The sequence below is a fragment of the Colias philodice genome, chromosome 24 (genome assembly GCF_061535455.1).
Source record: "Colias philodice isolate Cphi_HAF_F1 chromosome 24, ilColPhil1 Martin Lab GWU primary, whole genome shotgun sequence".
NCBI lineage: Eukaryota > Metazoa > Arthropoda > Insecta > Lepidoptera > Pieridae > Colias > Colias philodice.
In genome coordinates, this window is record NC_143109.1 from 1,376,793 (window position 1) to 1,402,678 (window position 25,886).

Here is a 25,886-nt window from a genome sequence, read left to right on the forward strand (position 1 = left end):
TATATAATCCCTCTAGTTTATTATTATCTAAATGAACAAGCCAGGGTTTCGTTCTTATATATTTTTATCATCACAAAATTCCTGTAAAATCTTTCCTACATGAAAATGTACGACTTTCGGCATGCTAAATCGATTTTCAGAGTTAATTAAAGTGAGATAAAGAATAAGGTTTTTAATATAAATCTGAAATGACTATACCTACTCCTATTAAAAGTAAACATAATTTTATACAAAAACTAATAAGAAACAATGAATTATTCATTGAGATAATATTACTACGTATGGAGGAGACACCACGAACAAAATCTGTGCGCCATTTTTTTGCTCTAAGTTTTAAAAATTATTATCTAGTTAGGTACTTACTGATGAAAGTTATTCCTTTGCACTTTTCCGTATTATTTGTATTATTTGTGCAATATCGTAACACACAGGAAGGCATATTTGATGCGTTTCACTTTAAAACAAATAAAAAATGAGCGTGCAGTTACCTACGCCATATGGCGTATGTTGTGCGGAACATAAGTGATGTAGGCGGTGTCGTCTCCATATGTATATCTCAATGGAATTATTTTTCAATCCATAGGCTATACGAAAATTCAAAGATATTCCAGTCTATATAGGTAATATTCATGAATATAATATTACTAAACGTGTGAAGTAATCTTGGATGCAGTCCTTTGACGGAAAAGCTTGGCTTTAGCTCATATCTAAGGCTTTAAAAGATCAAAAACTTATGAAAAGTCCCTACTAAATATCGCGCGAATTTCAGCCGACCCCATTCATAAAAGGCGGCAAAATTCAATAAAGCTTCGGTTCCATTCATGACTTTCATATCAACCAATGAAAAGAGCCATGCGGCTTTGTGATTGGCTGATTTTGTGAAACTTGTGCGGTCCCGCTTTTCTATTGGTCGTTTGGGCAATGGCCTTGATGCCGTGAACTTTGTTTTCCCAAAGGGTCAGGAAATTGGATAGCGAATTACATACGTATCTTCTTAAATAATATAGTATAGTAATTTTATTTAGGTTAACAGAATATTGTGTAATTTTGTATGATTATGTGCCCACATAAATGGTTAAACAAATTTAGATCAAATTTCGCATGTAGATAGACAGTGGGTTAAATTGAACGTTTCAATCTAGAGACGTAGGATACCTAACAGGCAAACACCTACTAGATGCTGCTTTCAGCAAATATTTTTTAATATCTAATTTTTTCTACTATTTTTTTTAAATAAATTTATAATTTCGAAGATGTTATATTGTATGTAGTAGGTAGGTAGGTACTTATTATATTTCCCCTCATTCACCGTTATAAAAACTAGATGGCGCTATGATGAACGTTTAATTATAAAATAAAAACAATTTTCTTAGTTGCGCTCTACCGTTGCTCTACTCAGCTTGTAAAATCGATATTTTTTTGTTGCAGCCGTTACGAAATAGTTTATTTTTGATTGCTATATTACAGATTATATAGGAAATTAACAAAATATATTTGAAAAAGTGTTCAGATTGTACCATATCCACTGGTTGTCTGGTAGAGATGCACTGCAGAGATATGCGGTCCTATTCGAAAGAGCTCATCTCACTGCTATATTATTTTGTATGCAGTTTGTAAGAGTTTGTAGGTATAATAAAATCAGTTCAGTATTTTTGCATAGCCTGCTAAAAATTTATAATTTTTTACATATTAACCTACAACTAAATTCTACTTAAAACAGTTAAAGCCAAAACAGGCGTGCCAATGTACAATACTTTATCTATACTAATATTATAAAGAGGAAAGGTTTGTAATTATGTATGTATGGTTTTCACACATAAACTACTGAACCGATTACAATGAAATTTAGCATATAGAGGGTAACTTGGATTAACACATAGGATAGGTTTTATCCCGGAAATCCCACGGGAATGGGAACTATGCGGGTTTTCCTTTGAAAACGCGGTTGAAGCCGCAGGCAGAAATCTAGTTAGAATATAATTTAAATAAATGCCGTGTTTGGATGGAATTTAAAATAATTATAAAATGTTTATCATATTGCCATAAATAACTGGTTGTTTCTTAGTAATAAGCATGTTTCATATTTCATGAAAAGTACCTGCGGGAGCAATAATGAATACATTATGTATATTACTCAGAAAGCCACCACGAGATTATTGATTTATTATCCAACATAAATATAGCCGGCCCACCCTTGAATGATAACTATCCTATAATCCAAGTGTAGGGCTGTGGGGAACGAACGGTCATTGCGTCGACCAGACTATGGTATCGATCCCACCAAGCGACCACCACTCCCTCGCTTCTTACTTCTTACCACTAGTCGACTGTCGCCTCGCGACAAGAAACAACTCGCAATAAAACCTCCTTCGTCCATAATAAAAAAATAAAAAAAATAAACTGTCACCGTCCAAATTCCCGCGCGAATTGTGTTCGAAATTCAAACGTGTCAAACCCCGTGCCTCAAATTTTGTGCAGTGTTAACGTTAATTACGTGATTCATGCTGACCCGTTTCGTCTCAATTTACCTTAACAACGTAATTGTGACTGATTAACGAGCATATTCCGGATCGAGTGTAAAATTAATCGACTTGTATAATTGCTTTCACCGTAATAATCTAACAATAGGATGCAAAAAAGGAAATTATTATTAGCCGTCTATCAGATGCAAATTATCACGCCAGTCCCCTAGATAAAGCGAGATAGAGGATATAGGTGTCCCTATCGTTACACTAACCCGATAGAGCGTGCTATCGCGTTTCTTCGCTGTCTGTTCTATCAGCTGATTTGGCGGATACGTTACTAAGTTCCAGAGTTTTAAAAAAATGCAAAATTTGCAACACGTCGCGTCATAGCGAATTGTGTGGGTGTCAGAGCGGAGACCGCGCAGCCGCGGAACAGACATCGACGATTTTCCCGACATTTCCGAACGTTAGAAATCTGCCGCGTAAACGAAACGAAATTCTTTTTTTTTCGAAAATTTTGACGTGCGTCTTGTGCCTTAGTCTGTGTTAGAGTGAGATGGTGTCGTGAGTCTGTGTGTGTTTATAATGGAAAGAAACGGCGATACGAGGCGGGTTCAATGGGCTTCTGAAGTAAGTGCTTTAAATTATTTTGGCAAGTGTGCGTTGACCTTTGACCTAGTCTGAATAAATGGAGGCTCTATGGGTAGACTATAAAATGTCTACGCTGTCTGTGGTTAATGAAATTGTTGTTTATTGTTTAGTTGAAATTGAAATACATGAGAGCATAGATAACTCTTATCTGGAGATGATGTTATGATTATTTTCAGCGCAGTGGGCGGGGCTGGAAAATTGGTTTCCATTGAAAAACTGAATAGAAAATTAGTGCTATATTTCAATGTACATATTTACTGGTTGGGAGATAAGAATTTGATAATATTGTATTGAATACAATATATATACATATATATATAGATATATCATATTACACATTCAAATGTGGAATAATTTTCCTAAACTATCTATTCGAAAAAAGAATAGATTAGGTAATTAAAATAATAATATATAAATTAGAATAATTTAATTTTTTCACGTATAAAGTACTTTTTTTCTAATCAAATGCGATTTAAATCAATAAATTATAAATTTGTTCTAACATTGACATATTGTAGTATGGTTGTAGTGTACCCACATCGACGACATTAGAAATCTTTTATTACGAAATATTACTAGCATACTTAGTTCCCAGTTTTTTTTTTAATTTGTTAATAATATTTTATATTATAATTTGTGTAATGTTTTAATATAAATGACTATATGATCAAGTTATATTTAATAACTAGCGATCCGCCCCGGCTTCGCCCGTGGACCGTGGTACCTACATGTTTAAACTATCCTATCTCTCAAGTTGGATCGAACTGCACATGGTGTGCGAATTTTTTATTATAATCGGTTAAGTGGTTTAGGAGTCCATTGAGGACAAACATTGTGACACGAGATTTATATATATTAAGACTAGCTAGGTATATTTTATTTAAAATACCTAATATTGATTCTTTAAAAAAATTGTTGAATTATTTTGTATTAGATTATTTCTCTATATCTACCTAAGTAAGTATACGAATAATTAAAACCAATACAAGAAAGTATTGTTCTATTTTATTAATTAGGTACATACATATTACATACATGTGTAATCGCCGGAAAGTTATTTTCACTATCTTCTCTGTTTTTTATTGTTTAATCTCACTTAATATAATCTTAACGCACACATCAACACTACGTTTGTGTGTGTGTGTGTGTGTGTCATTAAAATAACAATTATTATAGTCGAGCCAATTTAATAGGCAACATTTGACGTTTATTATGTTTAGAATGGTTTAGCAGTAAAACCAACTCTTAAAATTACTTGTATCGGTCATTATTATTATAAATATGTAATCGTAATTGAAAAAAGTTAAGCAAATGTGCAGTTCTAACAAAACGAAATGTCATGTTATTCTATGTCGTCGTTACTATAAGGTTACGTTGTTGAATTTTGTTGAACTGTCAAATGTTGCCTATTAAAATGGCTCTACTATAGTAATTATTTGGTATTATCATTACACACTCACTAGTCATTATATAGTTAAGAGTATATTTTAAGGAAATTATAACTGCATTTAGATTTTCCTTCGAAGCTCTTTTGCCCTAGTTGTAAGAACCTTTTCTATATAAAGGTCAAAGGTACGGACTATACGACCGTGCCATAAATGTTATTGATTTTATCCATTTATCTGTACGTTTATGTTATATTAGTGCTATTATTACTGTTCCATTCGGGCGGTGTAGGAAGATATCATGAAGAAAGCTGTAAGTCGATAAATGTAAAAAAGAGCGTGTGTGCCGAGCACACGTGTCAGAAGTAAAACTTCTTTGGCAATTCAAAGATTATCCAAAATCATCGCCTTACTACATGACGTGACGTTATTGTCATGACTTGAAATTTGGTGGATTGTGGCCCTTGCCCTCATAGGAGGACTACACCTGAAACAAAAATACGATAATGATGTTCATTTATATGCAATTTGATATATTGTTTAATATTTCCAATTATTAAGATGTTAAATTTACAAATTTTGGTTTGAATAAATTAATAAATTCCGTTTAAAAATTATAAACATCATACTTCGTGATTTTCCTGCAGTACTTAATTATATTCTACCTGAAAAATATGCCATTATAGCAGATTTATCTATCTACTAGCTTCCGCCCACGACTTTGTACGTGCATCCCCGTTTTTCCCCGTTCCCGCAAGAATTTCGGGAAATCCTTTCTTAGCGGATGCCTACGTCCTAACATCTACCTGCATGCCAAATTTCAGCCCGATACGTCCAGTGGTTTGGGCTGTGCGTTGATAGATCGATATCAGTCACCTTTGAGTTTTATATATATAGATCATATAAATTACATCAAAATCGGTTCAGCAGTTTTTGTGTTACTCTACATACTATATTATATACCTATACTAGCATTCCACACACGGCTTCGCTCGCGTGCTCTTCCTGTCATCGCGTGACGGTTCCCCTTGCCAATTTTCATCCCCTATTTCTCGTAAATATTTGGAATTTTAGACTGTATTTATAACAGAGTATTATATTTAATTGTGTTGGTTTATGACTTATGTAACATTGTTTACTTGTACAATATGTAGCAACTTTTACATATTAATGAAGTCTCTACATTTTACAGATTTTCCGAAGCAAAATATACCAACAGCAAAAATAGATTATTAAATTAATAACAAAACAATTAGGTAACATTTCGGGAATACTATATGTAATAAAAATGTTTTTTACATTGTTACGTGCTCTACATAGAGACAAGGTATAAACAGACTGATAGTCAAGGCGATTTCCTTTTCTAATAATAATATATTAGGAACTAGAGGTCCGCCCCGGCTTCGCCCGTGGTACATATTTCGCAATAAAAGGTAGCCTATGTCCTTTCTCGGGTATCAAAATATCTCCATACCAAATTTCATGCAAATTGGTTCAGTAGTTTAGGCGTGATTGAGTAACAGACAGACAGACAGAGTTACTTTCGCATTTATAATATTAGTATGGATTTAAGATAACAATTTGAAACTTCTTAAGCTTGCTTTTAACAAATCTATTTTCTATTTCAAAATGCAAATACAAAACACTGCTATACATCAAAATGGTTATACGCAAAACCTCGTTACACCAAAAGTTCCAGTTTCCACAAAACCATATAAATGCTATAAAATTGTTATCTGCGAATAGTTTTATGGACTTTTTAGATATACGATTGAATGAAAGCCAAGTTTTAACTTAAAACTTCTGTTACAGTTTAATTTATAGATATGACACTGAATAAAGAAATTAAATGAATCCCCTTAAAAATATTATACAAAAATTTCTCAAACGAACGGCTTATGATTTTGGTGTCTGTAATATTATTGAAAATGTGGACATTCCAATCCGCTCATCTGTTTAGGAACTACAGAGAGATACAACGATAAACATCTTATTTTGAATTGTAAAATATTGTTATGAAATAATAACCTTCATAGTTTAGAGATAGGGAGTAATATCTAAGATTTTGTAGCATCGAAGCTTGAAACGGAAAATAGCGATTTCGTTGCGGTTTTTTTATTGGAAATGTTGATTGAATAGGTCTAGCAGGAATATAATATTTTATACTAGCTGCGCTCCGCGGTTGCACCCGCGTGGCTCCGCTCCTGTTAATATAGCCTTCCTCGATGAATGGGCTATCTAACACCGATATAATTTTTTAAATCGGACCCGTAGTTCCTGAGATTAGCGCATTCCAACAAACAAACTCTTCAGCTTTATAATATTAGTATAGATTATTGGGCAATAAATACATAATAAACATTCTCCTATTCATAAAAATTATGATTATGTTCTAGCTGCTAATGTCTTTCACATAATTTAAATGCGAAAGAAAGTTTAAATTAAATTACAATATATATTGCAGTGTAATAAAATGTAGTAGTTATTATTATTAGAACACGTTAATGGCCTAGTCTCACACATAATATAAGGAAAGAACACAATTATACAATATTTCACAAACGTCCGCGGTCACGCGATTTGCTAAATACTTTGTAATGCAATTGTTTCAACGACAATGCAATATTGCAATTTTGGTAGATTTGTATGATGTAAGTTTTTGAACGAATTTTGTGAAAACGTTTAAACTGTTTAGAAGTACTCTACATTTGCTTTAGAGTCCCTTTTAGAATTAGTATTGTAAATTGAACGTGTGTAAATGTGTCTGTCCCTCGTAGCTAAGAAACGGAAGATTCGATTTTGTAATTTTTTTTTTGTATTGTAATCTTAAGAATGGTATGTATTTTAAATTCATTATAGTTAATGTTCCATTTAGGTTTTCCAAGTTTCGGTCATTGCAATATGTATAAGAAAAAATTATTTGCATAACTATGCAACTTGCTAATTACGAAACAGAAATTTAAGTTTTTCTATTTATCTTATGTCTGTCATTGAAAAATAATTTCGCACAAACCCAACATCACAACCCAAGTAGCCATTTTGAAACTATTTTATATAAAAAACAAACGCAATAAAGACCCAGCGAACCAATTCGATACGTAACGGTATTCATCGGGTCAACATAACCCGTTGTAGACCGGGAGATACTGACACAAAATTTCGAGTCATTTGTAACAGGATGGCGGTTCTACAGGGTTCTTAGTACGCAATGACAAAAAGAAAAATGATGGTGTGAACGCTGGTACCGGCGGCTTAGTCGCGTGGGCGTTAGTCGAACTCGTCGGAAAATAGCGAAAGTCAAACGATTTGTAACAGTATGGCACTTATTTTTCCTGTAAGTTTGAGGATCAACGAATATAAATACAAAATTTCAAAGATCTAGGTGTTGGAAATCTTCACTTATATAAATTAATAATAAATTTATTTTTCAAGTATGACAGCACTTTTTCCCCCTACTAGAAGTATGGCAAATATAATAATGGTCACATTTTATCAAATACTCTCCAAAAAGCCAAATGCAATACTGGTACAAAAAGATAGGCGAAATAAAAAAATTTTGCAGATTTTCGGCGGTATGGCGACCATTTGGAATCGTCCGAAAAGTATGGCATGGCGATTTTCGTAAATGGCTGCACGACGATGGTTACCTGTGCAAAAGTTAGCTTGGTACAAATGGTTGAATAATTGTTTTTTTTAAATCAACACATTCGCGTCGGTATGGCGGGCTGTAAGTCATACCGGAAAAGTATGGCTATACGGAAAAGCATATTCTTTTTTATGGGCTATCGGTAAATTCTAAAATTTTTGTGTTACAAATCGTTTGACTTTCGCTATTTTTCCGACGAGTTCGACTAACGCCCACGCGACTAACCCACCGGTACCAGCGTTCACACCATCATTTTTCTTTTTGTCATTGCGTACTAAGACCCCTGTAGAACCGCCATCCTGTTACAAATGACTCGAAATTTTGTGTCAGTATCTCCCGGTCTATTGCTAGAAGATGGATTGAATTTATCTTAAAAAAACTGTAAGTTTTAACATTATGTGTTTTTGTGGTTGTTCCCCCTGTAGAGACTTCTTTAAATATACAGGCCGTAATTATGAAACAGATTTTAACCAATTGAATAAATGATGATATTATTATCATGTTGGGAGGATATGCAGATAACATACGTCAACACATAACATGCATATTCATTCAGTCTCAACTCTCAAGCTCTCCACTAACCAGTAACCACTTATATGTATTTGTCGATGTTGTTTCTCCTGTAGTCACATGTCTCCTGTGAAAACCAAAATAATGAAACAGTTCCAATTGAATCAAAGCAAGGTGGGAAGATATTATAATACCAAAGAAATTTATATTCATGCACTCGAAGTACATAACCCTCCTTTTTTCGCAGTCGGATAATAACATGCATATCCATTCAGGTTCAAATCTTTTCAAACCAACCTGTTCTTAACTACAGAGTCATCTATTCAATTAAATAATATAATTTTGTTTTCTTTAATATTCGAACCAATTTTTATTGAAAAGAAAAAATGCACTCGAGTGGATGTGTAACCGGTCTTGAAGTAATTGAAGATAATAGCGGAAGTACACGGAGATTACAGGATATGACATAAAGACAGGAATGAGATCGATATTACTCTTGGTTGATAGAGATTGCTTTTAAGGACAAAGCATCCTCAATTTATAACTATAGTATAAACAGCACTTTTTAATTGATATGTTTTTATTTTAAGTATAGATATTTAAATTTTTATAACTAATGTTAAGTTGAAGCCTCTATCACCAAATCAGCCTGAAAATCAGCGCTGTTTTTTGCAGCATTTTGCTGAGGCTGTGTCCGTTTGCCTCATTTAATTTTAAGATTTTCGTATTCAATGTTTTGGCTATAAATATCTTTTGTTTCTTGCTTCTTTCTTTGTCGTAGAAAACTTTCATCTGAAAATTAATTTCAAGTCTGAACTTTCATCCCGAATCACTTCGAACTTTAAAATTCAAACATCGCTCAAAAGCAGAAGAGAAAACATGGAGCATAAGCTTCTTATACAGACAGTTTTGTCACAATCACTGTAGATATTATATCAGCTGTCAAAAGTTTTTCTACCTTACTTTAAAATGTGCGCCATGTTTTCTTCTATTCCTTCTATGTAGCTTTTTAGGTCTCCTCCTTCAATTTCCCTGAAAAACATTTAATCACGTAAAACTTTCTCATTAAAGTTTAATGCTTACTCTGAAATCTATCGAATCTAATTTGAAAGTCTTTTTCCAATTACGTCGATCATATCTTCATCTCCAGCAAATTCAATATTTTATCTGAATCAATTCTATTCAAAATTAATTTTAAAGACTAATCTGTCTTTAACAGCAATAGAGCTGCTATAAATTGAAAATTCAAATTATATTTATTAATAAACTAGCTTTCCACCCGCGGCTTCGCCCGCGATTTCAAAGAAAAACCCGCAAAGTTCCTGTTCTCGTGGGATTTCCGGGATAAAACCTATCCTATGTGTCAACCCAAGTTATAGGTATGTTAGCTATATGTTTGCTAAATTTCATTGTAATTGGTTCAGTAGTATTTGCGTGAAAGAGTAACAAACATACACACCTACACATACACATACATCCATCCTCACAAACTTTCCCATTTATAATATTAGTAGGATAGGAAGATGAGCAATTGAAAGAGAATTCTTTATCTAGAAATTAGTCGTAGCTTAGACGTATGATTAGCAATTATTGCATGTCTAGAATCTAGATAGTCTTAGTTTCATCTCACAGAGAAACCTATGAGAATATTGATTTTCTAGTCTTTGTAGAAGGTTAACGCACTCGTTAAGATTTAAAATAGACTTTTTTAGCATTTTACAATCGTCATAGTTTTATGTAACAATTGGATACTAAAGGTTCAATAAGTTTTTACAGGGAAGAGGCGGCAAGAAAATCATGTAGTATTTATGTAAATAATACTACATGATTTGGTCATAGGTAGATAAAATTTATGGAGTGCGTAATTATTTATTTAATAAGTTATTAAGTTTATGGCTACCTGCAAATGTTTTTATATTCATTACTTTATTCGATGCCTTGCTTTCAATATAGGTATTGTTAAAAAGTATTTCACCTCGTGATATCTTATGGGTCAGCTTATCATACATAACATGAAATTGTTCTCTTAAAGTATCTCGATCACAGATCTCGATGATATTTCTATCGTTGTTTCGTATTGCAAAACAGAGTCGATATGTCATCGTTCCGTGCAGTGAAAATCAGGTTAGAGAATCGATAGGATAATCGAATTGCGACTGAAGGCCGATCCTAGTCCAAACTATCCATAATTGGTTTGATATGTCGCCTAGTGTGTCAAAACTGAGGAATATACAATGTGACGGGGCATTTACATCAAACGAACATATAGAACTAGAGCTCGTATTCAGTGTTGTTCAGTATTAAAACATTGCTTATAATCTTTTCGAACGCAGTAAGAACAACGAAAGAATGCTCCACGCCTGTTTACACTAAACGAAATTTGACATAGTGGAGTTAGAATGAGCTGGCAACCGTTTGATGTAATCTTATATATAAAAATGAATCGCAAAATGTGTTGGTAAGCGCATAACTCGAGAACGGCTGAACCGATTTCGATAATTCTTTTTTTATTATATTCCTTGAAGTACGAGCATGGTTCTTATGTAGAGAAAACGTAAACATGTACCACGGGCGAAGCCGGGGCGGACCGCTAGTCTTCTTATATATAAAAATGAATCGCAAAATGTGTTGGTAAGCGCATAACTCGAGAACGGCTGAACCGATTTCGATAATTCTTTTTTTATTATATTCCTTGAAGTACGAGGATGGTTCTTATGTAGAGAAAACGTAAATATTATGTACCACGGGCGAAGCCGGGGCGGACCGCTAGTCTATAATATAAAAATGAATCGCAAAATGTGTTGGTAAGCGCATAACTCGAGAACGGCTGAACCGATTTCGATAATTCTTTTTTTATTATATTCCTTGAAGTACGAGGATGGTTTTTATGTAGAGAAAACGTAAATATGTACCACGGGCGAAGCCGGGGCGGACCGCTAGTTAATAATAGTAATTGCACCGTTATGCAATGATCTTAATAAGACTTCGTTTTAAAAGCAGATTTAGCCAAAGAGTTTGTGTGATCACGTTAAGTGCAGTGAAAATCAGGTGAGAGAATTTGGAAAAACGACTAAAATTTTCAGCGCATAAGATGTCCGTAACCTAAATATAGATTATGTGCTAACTCGATAACAGATGTGACTCACTCGTGATATGATACGTCATAACTCATAACGTAATCGTTTTGACCTCTTTACTTGTCATCCCGTTGGATAGGAGATTATGTTTCTAAAATGCAGTGTAATTTGTATTCTAATAGCTAATCCTCTTGCCCCACTTGGGAAATTATTTATCGTAATTGAGGTATAAATTATCCTATATTTCAAATTAACAACTACACAAAGTATGCAAAATGGTATTAATATCGGTTCAGTCGTTTATGTGTCTATACTGTTATGGAAAATGTAAAAAGATCTTAACAATTTACTTTTACAACTATTATTATAAAGGTAATTCTACGATTTTGAGTTTCGTAGGCTAAAACAAATTTTGGGATTATTCTACCGTTCGTGTACAATTAATTCCTCTTCAATTTGTTATTTCGAATCAAATTAAAATGGTTTTACAACTCAGCAACTCATCAACTACAATCCTTTCAATTAATGTTTTAATGAATTTCCTGAGCAATTTAATTTATTTTTCGTTGAAAATGTACGTTGATTTTAAATATTTAAATCGCGAAAAATCATACTATAATATATAAAGCTGTTTGCTTGCGTGAACGCGCTAATGTCAGAAACTGGTCCAATTTGAAAATTATTTCAGTCTTTAGGTAGTTCATTTATCATCACGATACGACTAATATGCAGCTGAAATGCGGGTGAAACCACGGGGCACAGCTCGTGGAACTATCATTTATCACCGCTTTTCAAAGTGCTGTTGATGATGATGATAAATGCTATTTGTATCTGTTTGTATTCTCGTGTAGACAGTATTGTTTTCGTGACGTGATTAGCCTTTTGTCTGCATGTTTCCACGTACATATAGCTATAGACAGATGTAGGACCTCTAGTTAAGACTAACGTTTAAAATATGAGCATGATCGTGAATCTTTTGTATGCTTTTAGCAATTTAGGTGTATTTTATGTATAATAATTCAACTTAAATGTAGTGCCAAATACAATTATCTTAAGTCATTTTATAAATATTATTATTACAGATTCAACCGAATTATCAAATTGAATACATTAAATACAATTTAATTTCGCAAATATCACATTTGACAAACACACGTTTTATCCTGCATACGTGCTCAACGCCTCTCAAAGGCAACCGGGGCTCGGCTTCAACCTCAAAACCACTTAAATATTCCGTTGGCGCGTCTGCACGCTTGAATATTCTTTCAATTTGAATTTCGAATGTTTTTTTTGTATCTGTGCTGTGAAATTGTGATAAATAAACAAGTTATTTTTTTTTTTAATAAGTATGTTAAATGTTGAAATTAGTGATGTGTACATAATTACCTATTCGATGAATTGTTAAGTATTTTTTTATTCTTCTCCCTCCCCTAGTATTATAGCGAGTGCCAAAGAGATAATGTAGGTATAGCACATTTGCTTGATTGTGTTAGAAAATAATTTACATAATTTAAAGTTTTGGGTCAACATTAACGGCTCTACATAAGGAATTGTATAACATTTTTCGGATGCTATATTTAAATTACGGGTCACGCATTCGCGATTCGATAAAATTTCTTTTAGCAGCCAGTCTAATTTTGGTTTCACTGTACGAAAATTATTATACATGCATTAGGATTTAAAAAAGGACAAAAAATATAAGTAACAAAACTTTTGTTAACATCTTGCCATACGGTTCTATCTACTAAATATGCATCAATTTTAAAAACAAATCAAATTATGAAACACAATATTATGTTAATAGGTACATCTTATATATAAAATTCTCGTGTCACAATGTTAGTCTGCATACTCCTCCGAAACGGGTGGACCGATTCTCATGAAATTTTCTGTGCATATCGGGTAAGTCTGAGAATCGGCCAACATCTATTTTTCATATGTACCACGGGCGAAGCCGGGGCGGACCGCTAGTACTATATAATATTAAATTAACTCCAACCAGGAACTTCGCTCATTTTTCCGTAACAGCAAATGTACTATATTCCAAATCAATTTATTAAGCTCACAACCATAAAAATTTGCCATTAACATCACTAGCAACCACAATACCTTCTAAATTATTTAGAAAAAATATTACCTCTACCAAAATTGCCGGATAGTGATGTGGGCTCGTATCGAAATCGATAGTTTTTTCCTTTTATTATCCGCATCGCTGACTCGGCTCAGAACGTGCCCCGAGAGGTTTTCTATTTGCAGAAGCCTTTACGTTAACTTTTACGAAAATTGTTTGATTGTGATTTTAGAGAGTGCTACATCATCTGGAATATATCGATAGTTTTTTATTAAACTTTTTGCAGTTTATTTATATGTAAATATCTCCTGAATTTTAAATTTAAGTGAATATAATAAAAAATAGGTTAACACTTGAATTAAACATAAATGTTCCTGTGTAAAATAAAGATAGATATTTCTTTGTGTTTATAATTAACAATATCAATGAATCATTCTATCACAATATTACGTTAGTTCTTAATTACTTACGAGGAAGTAGTTAAAATTTATCGGTTACACTTAGTAGATATTAAAAACAATATCATGCATCAGCCTTCACTTTGAAACCTACACTAACAATCAAGACATAATAGATAACTAATGTATTTAATAATTCTAAATTAATCTTTATTCTTGTTAATTTTCGAACTATACAACTTCTTAACAGGAAAGTTATTTTGAACTAGCTTTCCACCCGCGGCTTCGCCCGCGCAGTCAAAGAAAAACCCGCATAGGTAGTTCCCGTTCCCGGGGGATTTCCGGGATAAAACCTATCCTATGTCCCGGGGTAAAAAGTAGCCTATGTCCTTTCTCGGGTATCAAAATATCTATATACCAAATTTCATGCAAATTGGTTCAGTAGTTAAGGCGTGATTGAGTCAGACAGAGTTACTTTCGCATCTTCTTATATATAAAAATGAATCGCAAAATGTGTTGGTAAGCGCATAACTCGAGAACGGCTGAACCGATTTCGATAATTCTTTTTTTATTATATTCCTTGAAGTACGAGGATGGTTTTTATGTAGAGAAAGCGTAAATATGTACCACGGGCGAAGCCGGGGCGGACCGCTAGTCTTATATATAAAAATGAATCGCAAAATGTGTTGGTAAGCGCATAACTCGAGAACGGCTGAACCGATTTCGATAATTCTTTTTTTATTATATTCCTTGAAGTACGAGGATGGTTCTTATGTAGAGAAAACGTAAATATGTACCACGGGCGAAGCCGGGGCGGACCGCTAGTTTATAATATTAGTATGGATTATTTACATACCTACATATTTATTAATTTCCAGCTTTTACGATGTATATTTTATAAATTTCAATTGTGTCTATCTATGCCTTTATAATATAATGCCTAATTTTCCGATAGGAAAATAAATTTTAAGATTTAACACCTGAAAGGCTAATTCTTTAGATAAATAAATTTAAAAGGTAAATTTTTGAGCAGTGTACCTACGAATTTTAATTGAACTTATCTCTAATTTCTTTAGTTGTTTAAAGAATCACAAATTAACTTGTATAGTAATAATATAAGTTCTGTGTAAACTAAATAAATAAATACATATCTTATAGATTTTCTTCTACATTCTAAGAACCCACTGAAACAATGAAAATTTCTCCTCAACACCTTCAATAGATAGCACGACCCAAAAACATGTAATAGAATACAAGTCAATACATACTCCATTAGTATACTTACCCAAAATTGGTAAAACGACACCTATTGTCCATTCTATAGTTTCGGGCTGTCCAGTGAAGGTTTCGTTACTTGATAGCAATTATCGAATTTCGAGGCTGTCACGCTAAAATACGTTCTACCCTATTTGTTTGAGTATATTTTATTTTATTTATTGGAAATAGTTAAATTATATTATGAAAACAAGCTTAACGCCAAAATCCATTGCGTAGTTTTAAAGATTTAAGCATACAAAGGGACATAGGGACAGAGAAAGTGACTTTGTTTTATACTTTGTAGTGATAATAAACGAAAAAGATTATAATCTAATACGCAATGGTAACAGATTTATCTAATAATCTGGATAGTTTTTCAAAATTCGCTTGTAATTAATTGAAAAAAAAGTTGGTTGTTATCAATGTAATTTTTTAAAATAACAATTTCTATAGGCCAGTATAAAATGTTAATATTTCCCGTTGATCTAAAAATTGAATAGGACATGTTATTTCATAGCTAATTAGTTTTAATTTTCTCCTAACTTAAACTTTTGTTTGGGTTTGACGACAATTTTGGTATCTTTGAATCTTGCCTTCACTTCTGACACGTGTGCTCACACGACACACGATTTTTTTTCTATGTATTTTATTAAATTTTTACATTACTTATTAAACTAAACAAATGTCCGCAAAATATAAAAGACCCCTCGACCTTTCATTCTAATATGACGTCAAATGTCATGTCCCTAATCTCATTCTCACGACACATAATATTACGTTGAGAATATATGATGTGCAAAGATATACAGAAATGTAGTACTAGACTTGGACAAATATTTAAAAGACCTATAGTAATGTGTGTCTTTTGGGTACTATCTAGTTGATATATTGTAGTGATTCTTGTGACGTAAGTCTGGTTACAGATTAGATAAGAGTTACTGTTCTGTGGGAAAATATTATGTGATGATTGTATCTTTTGTTATGCTAGTGTTTGCAAATTGCAATGCAGTTTTGCAGATTCTATAGAAAAAGATAAGCGTAGTTTAAGTAGATATAGATATTGGTACGTAAAAGTTTTTCTTTATTTCATATTTACAACAGATAATATAATCTATGATTGTGAAAAATGATTATTTTTTTGGACTCTATTGTTAAACAGATGTTAATTAAAGGGAACTAGCTAATGAATATTATGTAATATGTGTACTACCTACCTATATTTTCTTTTTTCTTTTACTCTAAGTGTCGACGACGACGTAAAGTTTTGTGTTTTTTGAATTTATTTTAACTTTACTCGATCATTGACCTTTATCAATTACTAACATAAATATATATATTTATATATTTAAATACATATAAATATATATTTCAATTCAAACTACCAATAGGTCACGTTAGGACTTAACTAGGTATAACCCGGCAAAAATCGAATGCACTCGAAAGTGGCTATTCCACGAAAGCGGGTTACCAGTGCAGTGCGCGAGGTACGTTTTAATTGAGTAACATATATCATCTGTAGTGTGGCCATGATTTGTGTGTGAGAGGGATATATGTTTTTATTGGATTTTTACTGATTTTTTTTTTTTTATTTATTTATTTATCAATAACAAATACATTTAACATAATTGAACATGCCAAAAACCACAAAGATTTGTCCGGCATGCAAAGCAATCCATCCACGACAAATACGATGCACAGCGCGCTCGTGTGCTCGCGACAAGTTAAAGACAATTATTATACCACATTATACAATATACAGGTTGTTTACAAAATGGAATTTTAATTTAGATTTGACATTATTTTTATTTATGTTTTTTTTTAAGTTCAAATCAAGATTATTTAATAATTGAGGAACTAAATAACGAGTTGTTCTTTTACCATATATGTTAATTATTTTTGGAATGATTAAGCGTTGGTTAGTTTGTTGACGGGTAATGATTACGTTATCAAGTTTTTTCTGCAGGTCAAAGTTAAAGAATTGTTCTTTTAATATAGTGTAATGGAACAAAGATTCTACCGGCAAAACTTTACAATGGTGAAAGAGATTTTCATTACTATTTTTACATAATTTTTTTATCTTAGGAGATACTATTTGTTTTAATATTCTTAGTTGAAGTGATTCAATGTTCTTCAAATAGCTTTTAAAGGTTCGGGCGTAGCTACTTATACCGTAGCTTATAACATTATTAACTAGGGCGTTATATAGCATTAGCAAAATTTTAAAAGGCATTTTATTTTTAATAATTTTTATATTAGCTAGAATAGCTCGGAGTCGATCACAAACAGAGTTGATATGTGGCTGCCAGTTAAACTTTCTGTCAATTATAAGTCCCAGATACGTATGACTACTTACAGTTTCGATTTTTGGACAGTTACAATTGCGCACATTATGTTGATGTAAACAATAATGATTATGAGCTATTATCACATTGTTCGCATCGAACAATGTTTTATTGTACGGAGAGTGAATATGTACTAATTTGGTTTTATCTGCATTAAGAACAAGACCATTATCGTGGCACCATTTATTGATACGATCAAAATCCTCTTGTAGCTTAACAAGAGCATTTTCAACATTATGATTTGCAACTAGCAAACAAGTATCATCCGCATATTGGTAGGAAGTGCAGTGCTTAAGAACGTTATTCATGTCATTTACGTAAGTGATAAAAATGGAGGGGACCGATCACCGACCCTTGGGCTGTTCCTTCAGTAACAGGTAACACACGACTCACAGAATCGTCGATTTTTACGTAGAAAGATCGATCATTGACGTAATTTTCGCACCATTTTAACATTGGACCCCTGATCCCAGAGGACTCTAACTTTGCTATAAGACACTTATGATTTAAGGTGTCAAAAGCCCTAGAAAAGTCTATGAAAAGAGCTAAAACATGTTTTTTGTTATCCAGGTGTATGTTCACGGTGTCCGAAAAATCTGATAGCAGAGAAGTGGTGCTTTTACGTGGTTGAAAACCATATTGATTATTACAGATTACGTTATTTTTAGAATAGAACAGATGTATTTGATCACTTATAAATTTCTCAATGATTTTATCTATAGACGACAAAAGGGATATTGGTCGATAGTTGGTTACGTCGGCTTGTTTTCCTTTTTTATATATGGGACGAACGCAGCTTTGCTTCAACTCATTAGGATATATTCCTGACAGAAAACTAGTGTTGATAAGATGTGAAATGGCAGTTGCTATTTTACTTGAGATACTTTTAACGTCTATTACTCTAATGCCATCGCTACCAGGCGCCTTTCGGCTATTAAGATTCAAAATAATCTTTTTTATAGTTTTAGGGTTGGCTTTTTTAAAGTAGAAGCTAACGTTGGTTGGTCTGATGTAATTTTTATCATTTAGAAGATTATTCGGACAGGAGGGTAAGATTTTTTTAACTGCGTTTCTGAATTCATTCGCAAATTTATTGGCGATGATAGCGCACGTCTCTTTTTCTGTATCAAAAGCATTAGTAATAAATTCATCAATTGACAAAGCAGCCCTACCACATATTGAGTTTATGATTTGCCAGAGTTTGCGGGGATTTTTTGTATTCATTTTTATTTCATTTTCATAATATTTATTTCGTTTAATTTTAAATATTTTATTAATTTTATTGCGGATTTTATTATATTTTACTCTGAGGCATTTATTTGATGAGTCTTTTTTCCATTTATTAAATAATTTATCGCGTTCATCGCACATTTTTATCATATATTGTTTAATCCACGGTTGTTTAACTTTTTTGATATTAATTTGTTTTTTTATTTTTACTAGATTTATCATAAGCAGATTTAAAGTTGGATCGAATAAAATTGTAAATGTTTGTAGGGCAGGACATATTTTTTGTAACAGACCAATCTATGTTATTTAGTTCCTCAAATAATATTTTACTATCATAAAACATTTTATTACACATTATGGAATCACGCTGTATATGATGCGTACGAATACTTTCACAAGCTAACAGAATAACTCGGTGATCTGCCAGAACAGTATCGACCACGGCCGTGCACGGATTCATAGTGGTTAATCGTGTAAATAAATGGTCGATACAAGATTTTGTTATTTTGTCTAACTTCATTTCGATTCGAGTATAATCTGAAATTCCCATTGAGAATCCGTGCTCGGACAACATATCAAAATAAGTGTTTTTAATAGCAGTGTATGATTTTAAGTCGATATTTGCGTCCCCGAGTATGATTACATTGGATGTCTTATTGTTAACTAATACATTAGATAGCTCGTTCACAAAAGTGTTCTTATTTGTTTGTGGTGGTCTATAAAATGCACATAATGTTACGGAGTAGTTATCGGCTGTCATTAAAGTACCAATAATTGATTCGAAGCTAGTATTTTTGATGGGTATTGTAGTAAATTTAAGATAAGTTTTTACATAAACTATTATTCCACCTCCTTTTTGTTTGGATCGTAGCTCAGTGTGCATTTTATAACCAGGTATGTTATATAAATTACAAATTGAATGAGAGATACCTACTTCTGTTAAAACAATAACATCAATCGGACACTTACACGAATTTATGAGCACTAGTAGTTTAGTATAATTCTTTATTAAAGACCTGATATTCACATGTAAGCATAAAAAATTTATTTGGTTAAAGGGTACACAATTAATAAATGAATTGACTGTTGAACAATCAAATATTTCTAAACAGTGATTATATGTATTTATTTTGGCCATTAATGTTTGAAAAAGAAATTTAGACTTTATTTGTTATACCTATTACTTATTAATATTAGATGTAGAATACAAGATATATAATATGACACAATGTATTACCCACTTACTTAGATAACAAGGATTCTATATCGGACAAAGATCTTATTATGAATGGCCGGCTTTTATCATCAAGTTTTTTAGCGTACACAATACCAGCCTTGCACCACACAAACTTGTAACTGTCTTTTAATTTTTGTTGAGCAATGTAAAGGAGGGTTTTTGTACGGTGGGTTAATGCTTCGCGGACAAACACTCGACGTGTCGCTTGATCTGAGGGCAATCGGGGCAAGATATCACCAACCGTGATTTCTTTTTGTTTAGCTGATGCAAGCCATTGATTACGCACCACATTTGATTTCACCTCCACGATGATGTTTCCTGGTTGGGGACGATTTTGGGGTTTTGGCATGCGGCGGGATGATAGTACATCACATATGTTAACTTGTAAGTTCTGGGCAACATTTTCCAACACACTATTTAAATTTTGATTGGTAGCTTCTGGAATTCCTGCAATTTCAATAGTACATGCTAGCAATTTTTGATCAATTTCATTAATATGCTGTTCAGCAGCCGCAATCCGTAGTTCTAAATTTTTATTTTTGTTAATTAGGTCGGTGTTTTTGTTAAGTAATGTTTTGATGGTATTTTCCTGCCTTTTTACTAATTCTTCGAGATCGGTCATCTGTCCGTTCATATGTTCCATTGCGGTTGTTAGATCGCCGAGTTCGGCCTTGATGATTTTTTGCATTTCTCGTGTAATACTCGCCACTAGTTTTTTTTGATCGAGGGTCGAGCTGGAGCGGGCATCCTCGTCGTCTGAACTTTCGTCTGGCGTTACGAAGAAGGAAGAACGACTAGACACATTACTGAGACAGTGATCGCAGCTCCATTCCAAACCGTCAGAATTGCGAAGTGCAGCCAGTTGCTTGCCGGTTAACTTTGCACAAACGGTTGACGCGTGGACTGATTTGTTACATCTACTACACTCTAGACCTGGCTGCTTTAGAGTTATATTTTTATTACAGTTTGCACATTTTTTTGTTGGCATCTTTCACACTTATTTATTATAACTTGAGTCGTAAGAACAGTAAATACTTTGATTTTTACGTGCGATATTTCTTGCGTGCGCGCTGTAGCGATGTCGCGGGTAGAATGATATTGATGTTTTGTCACATAGTAATGATGGAGTAGTGTAACGAATTGTTAGTACACTTTACATTATATTTATTTTGATATAGCTAATAGATAGCTATCGTCGATGAATAAAGATCAACTCTTAAATAACGATTTTTTTTTTTTCAAGTATCTATCAATATTAATTACAAAAGTTTCTACTTCATAATTATTGTAGGAGTGAGAGTATAGTCAATTTTATTAGATTATTCTTACCACAATGTTCCCAAAAGTTAAAGTTTATCATCACTTTACACACTGAAATGAGCAACACCTAAAACCATTAAGCTTATCTTATATAATGGGCTATAATCTGGAGCTTTCCACGCATTTCTTTCGGGTACTAAAGGTATATTTCCTGAATTATATGCGATTTCGGCGAAACCTTCGATATTATATCCGCTTGCCTTTACATGAAATGGTATTATTAGTAGGAAAGGTGGCGGCTTGCTTTCGTTTTTTTACATTTATAAGATAGCTAAACTAAAAGTAATATTATATTTTCTTACAGTGTAAAAAAATTAATTTCATGATCAATTCCTTGAAAATAAATCGTGGTATTAGTACAAATAAATTTTAAGACTCAGATGCTACGATACATTTTCATATATTCAGCAACTGATACTTTTTACAAATAATTAGTACTTACAAAATAATGTAATTAGATAGGAGTCTCAAAAAATATGAAATAAAATGAAAATCCTTCAATGCATTAAAAACAAAAACATAAAAGCAAACAATACACCTAAAACTAGGAAAATTGAATACAATATAAAATTAGGTGTGGTATTTAAATACACTATACAAATATATAAATAAATATAATATGATGTTGACAATGAAATAATGGCCACCCTACACAACTGCCGTAGATAATTCACGTCGTTTTATCCGTTTGATGATCACCACGTGTTTCGTGTTTTATGGACTTTTCTCTTTATCTTGCCTTTTATATCGCTATAATGTCTAGCATGTTTGGTTTATATATTGATGATTATTAGGATAATTAGGAATCTAGGACAATTTCTAATCTGTTTCAAATAGTTGACGCAATTGATGGGATCATTGTTATAAATAGTAAATGTTGTTGTTTCGATTATGATGAGTTTTAGATAAAACGTAGATTAGATCTTAGGGAAATAAATTTGGAATAGGTGATGTGGGGGTGGAAATCTATATTGAGTCAGACGCTTTGTAATAACTTAAATGGATTAAACTTGATAAAATTATTTTGATCGAAATATTATGTATTTATGGCTTGTTTTTGACTGACTGACTCTACATTACCGATGTCGTATTCTGTATACATTGCAGATATTCTACGTTATTATAATTTAAAATATACTGTGACCTATGTTTCTGCTATTTCACATAACAATTAAATGCATGAATGTATAATTTTAATTACTCTTTTGTTATTTTACAAATAGATTTTATCTGCAAGAGAAGATATATTTTTTTAATTAAAATTTCAAATAAGTAGTTAACAGTACAATCATAAAATACACAGTTAAGTTTATTCTTTTTCTAACAAAGTTCAAACATACAAAGTTTCAAAATATTTAAACATGCCTAAAAAGTATATTTTATTCACATACATAACCTACGGTACCCAAAACACGTCAGCTCATAACGTGCAAGTCCAAGTGACATGCATACGACCTTATTATGTAAGAAAATCTAGCCCCAAAGTGGGTCAGGTAACGAGCCAAAAAGATTACATCGGGTAACATTAAATTAACTTGAGATATGTCGTTGCATAAAGTTCTAACATTTACTGGCTTTCATGGAATTGTTTCAGTATTATATTTCAAGCGAGTATTATACATTTAGAAATTAAAGATTTTAACGGATTTTAAACGCGATTTATTCCGCGTTAAATCGCGTTTAAAATCCGTTAAAATCAATTTCATCATAGGAATGTGATATTGTAATACTTAGGAATATGATGTCTTCTGTGTGTTCTTTCTTTATTGATGGAAAAAGCATCATGCTTTCTTTTTAGTTAACATTATGAAACAACTATGAAATTTCTGTGTTCACATTTTAGTAAGACCTACCTAAGTAGTTAACACGTTCACTGCGGCACCTAAAATGCCAAACTTACCGTTGTTGCGGCATGTCTTCCATACTTCACATCGGCAAGTTCACCACTGTGCGTCATGAGCCATTTTTATCACATCGCACCTTCTGACTTTGAAGGTTAATAATTTCATGAAATTTCAAGATATTTCAAAAATTTTTTTTACAGATAATAGTATATATAGTCTAGTATATACCGCATAAATAGCTTTTAGTTTGACCCAATAGTTTAAAAGATATGAGGGAAAATGTAAACCCCTGATTTTGTGAAAAATTATTTGCCATCCCGCACTTCGTTGGTACGGCATGTTTACAGTAATAGCGATGGGAAACACTGTAAAATAAAACATCGATATCGATATAAATCAATTTTGTATATTTCAGTCTGTTTGTTAACAGATAACGAGATCGTCTATACAAAAAAAAACACATATAAAACAAGGTACTTGATAGAGTACTATCAGGAAATTGTTCAGTAACTTTTGTTTTAATTTGTTCAGTAACTATTGTTTTAATGTTTTATATTATTTTCACAACTGTCATCACATTTTTGCATTTATGCTACGAAATAAAAGAAAGTAAAAAAACTAAAGCCTCTAAGGTATCATTGTCATTTAAAAAAACTCAAAAGGAAAGTGCTTCGGTCCTGGTGCATCACTATGCGAGACTGACACGCGGCGCGCTCGCAGTACAGTGCGGCATGAGGTGCTTGTCCATGGCAAAATATTTGACATGCCGCACACAAAAGAAATGGTTTCTTTTCTATGCGTTAGTCCAATATTTTGCCATACGATTTTTAAACGAAATTGAGTCCTACTTCAAACTGTGATCACAAAAATATATTTGTCTCTTTTCTAGTCATTGATTAACATATAAAAAACCTCGCCGCACCACGGTGAAAACTGCGATTTTGGGCGCCGCACTGTGGTGTAGTCGCTGATGGCCCGATACTGGACATGCCGCAGTGAACGTGTTAAATAAGGGTTAAATTTTTACAGTATTATTTATTTTAGTGAAATACTCGTAGTATGTAAAAACATGAAGTTAATAACCTAATTGTGATAATAGTAAAAATGTATTGTATAAAATTATCATGCCTTTTCTTCGTTTGATATTTTAGATTAGCAGTAAGCATAATACGTATTTTATAATTTTGCTACTAATTAATACACTTATTGTTATTTATACTTACTATTATGCTACTAGTTATTATTCTGTGCTATTATACACTTATGATTAATTATTCTATACTATGGTCGATAGCCCACAGTACACTATTAAAATTCCCAGACAGCAGACCGTAAATTGTAATGTATCCATAAAACATTTATTAGGCTGTTAGGTCAGCCGTGTAATGGATGATTACAAAATGGCGGAAACTTTCATAAAATCTCATTACCTGCAGATTACTTGATTAGTTTATCACCTAATTTAAGACTTCCTTGAAATTAAGATTTATAAACTGTGTAAAAGTGAATTAACAGTGTAGTGACTTAGATTTAACTTACACAGTATAAAATAAATGATTATATTTTGCACCATACACATAATAGTCAATTGCGTTCAACGGTAAACGGTGCAAGAGTGTTGTCAAAAGTTCTTACTTTAAAATTCATATTTAATTGTTTCTTCTAAAGTTAAACTACAGTGACTGTGAAATTTATAAGCTTTAATCAGTTTTCTATCTAAAGCTTAAATAAACTGCACTGGTTTTCGTCTACAAGGTGCTCTAATCATCAAATAAATATCGAAACGGAATTTTTTCATATTTATCTACCCGAACGAGAATCACAACCATCTGCTCGAACAAAACGCGTAAGCGACACGTTCTGCACGGCGCTTAAGCTCTTTTAGCCACAACGTTGGGACGTACTGCGACGCATCGTGAGCATTTACTGTGCAAATTCATTATTCAACGAGATTAATATTCTGACTGAATTCTGAAAGTACTTTTATATGGGAGCGTTCATTGCAGAGCTTTTCTAAAAATATTAAATTATTTATATACATATTCCTTTTTGCTTTAAATTGTGAAAGCAAATAAGATAGATAAAAAAAAATTCTTAATTATGTCTGCATCTAAATTGGAGTGGGGATGCTGCTCCTTAATTGATATTAATGAAGAATATATACAATGCATTAAATGCAAAAAATCTTTTCATTGTAAATGCATGAGTCTGGATTCATCAACGTGTGAACCAACTGCGTGGATATGTCCTATCTGCGTCTCCCTAACACCTAAGGCTAAAAATAACGATAGTACACCCGTTCGTTTCAATCCGAATATAACTATTCGTGGCAATAAGAGACAAGCTTTACAATCGCCGCCGGGAACGTCAACAACAATGACTGAGGACAGTGTACGTGCTATCATTCAGGAGGTAATCGGAAATCAATTTGATACGCTGATCGGAAAGTTCAC

At 32.7% G+C, this 25,886-nt stretch overlaps 2 protein-coding genes across 6 annotated transcripts in view; one reads left to right on the top strand and one right to left on the bottom strand.

Annotated features, from left to right (window-relative positions):
* Positions 1 to 2,302: 2,302 nt before the first annotated feature.
* Positions 2,303 to 25,886, top strand: part of LOC149477613 (uncharacterized) — a 48,399-nt gene continuing 24,815 nt past the window's right edge. For 2 of the 5 annotated variants that reach the window (XM_089710240.1, XM_089710239.1), the window contains exon 1: positions 2,303 to 3,095. In XM_089710240.1, coding sequence (XP_089566366.1) covers positions 3,051 to 3,095 — 45 coding nt within the window. In that variant the 5' untranslated portion in view covers positions 2,303 to 3,050. The remainder of the gene's footprint in view (positions 3,096 to 25,886) is intronic. The other 3 variants (XM_089710236.1, XM_089710237.1, XM_089710238.1) reach the window with 3 other exon arrangements.
* On the bottom strand, positions 20,274 to 21,312 carry LOC149477614 (uncharacterized). Its single transcript, XM_089710400.1, has one exon. The coding sequence runs from the start codon at positions 21,255 to 21,257 to the stop codon at positions 20,274 to 20,276; it is 984 nt and encodes a 327-aa protein (XP_089566526.1). The 5' UTR covers positions 21,258 to 21,312.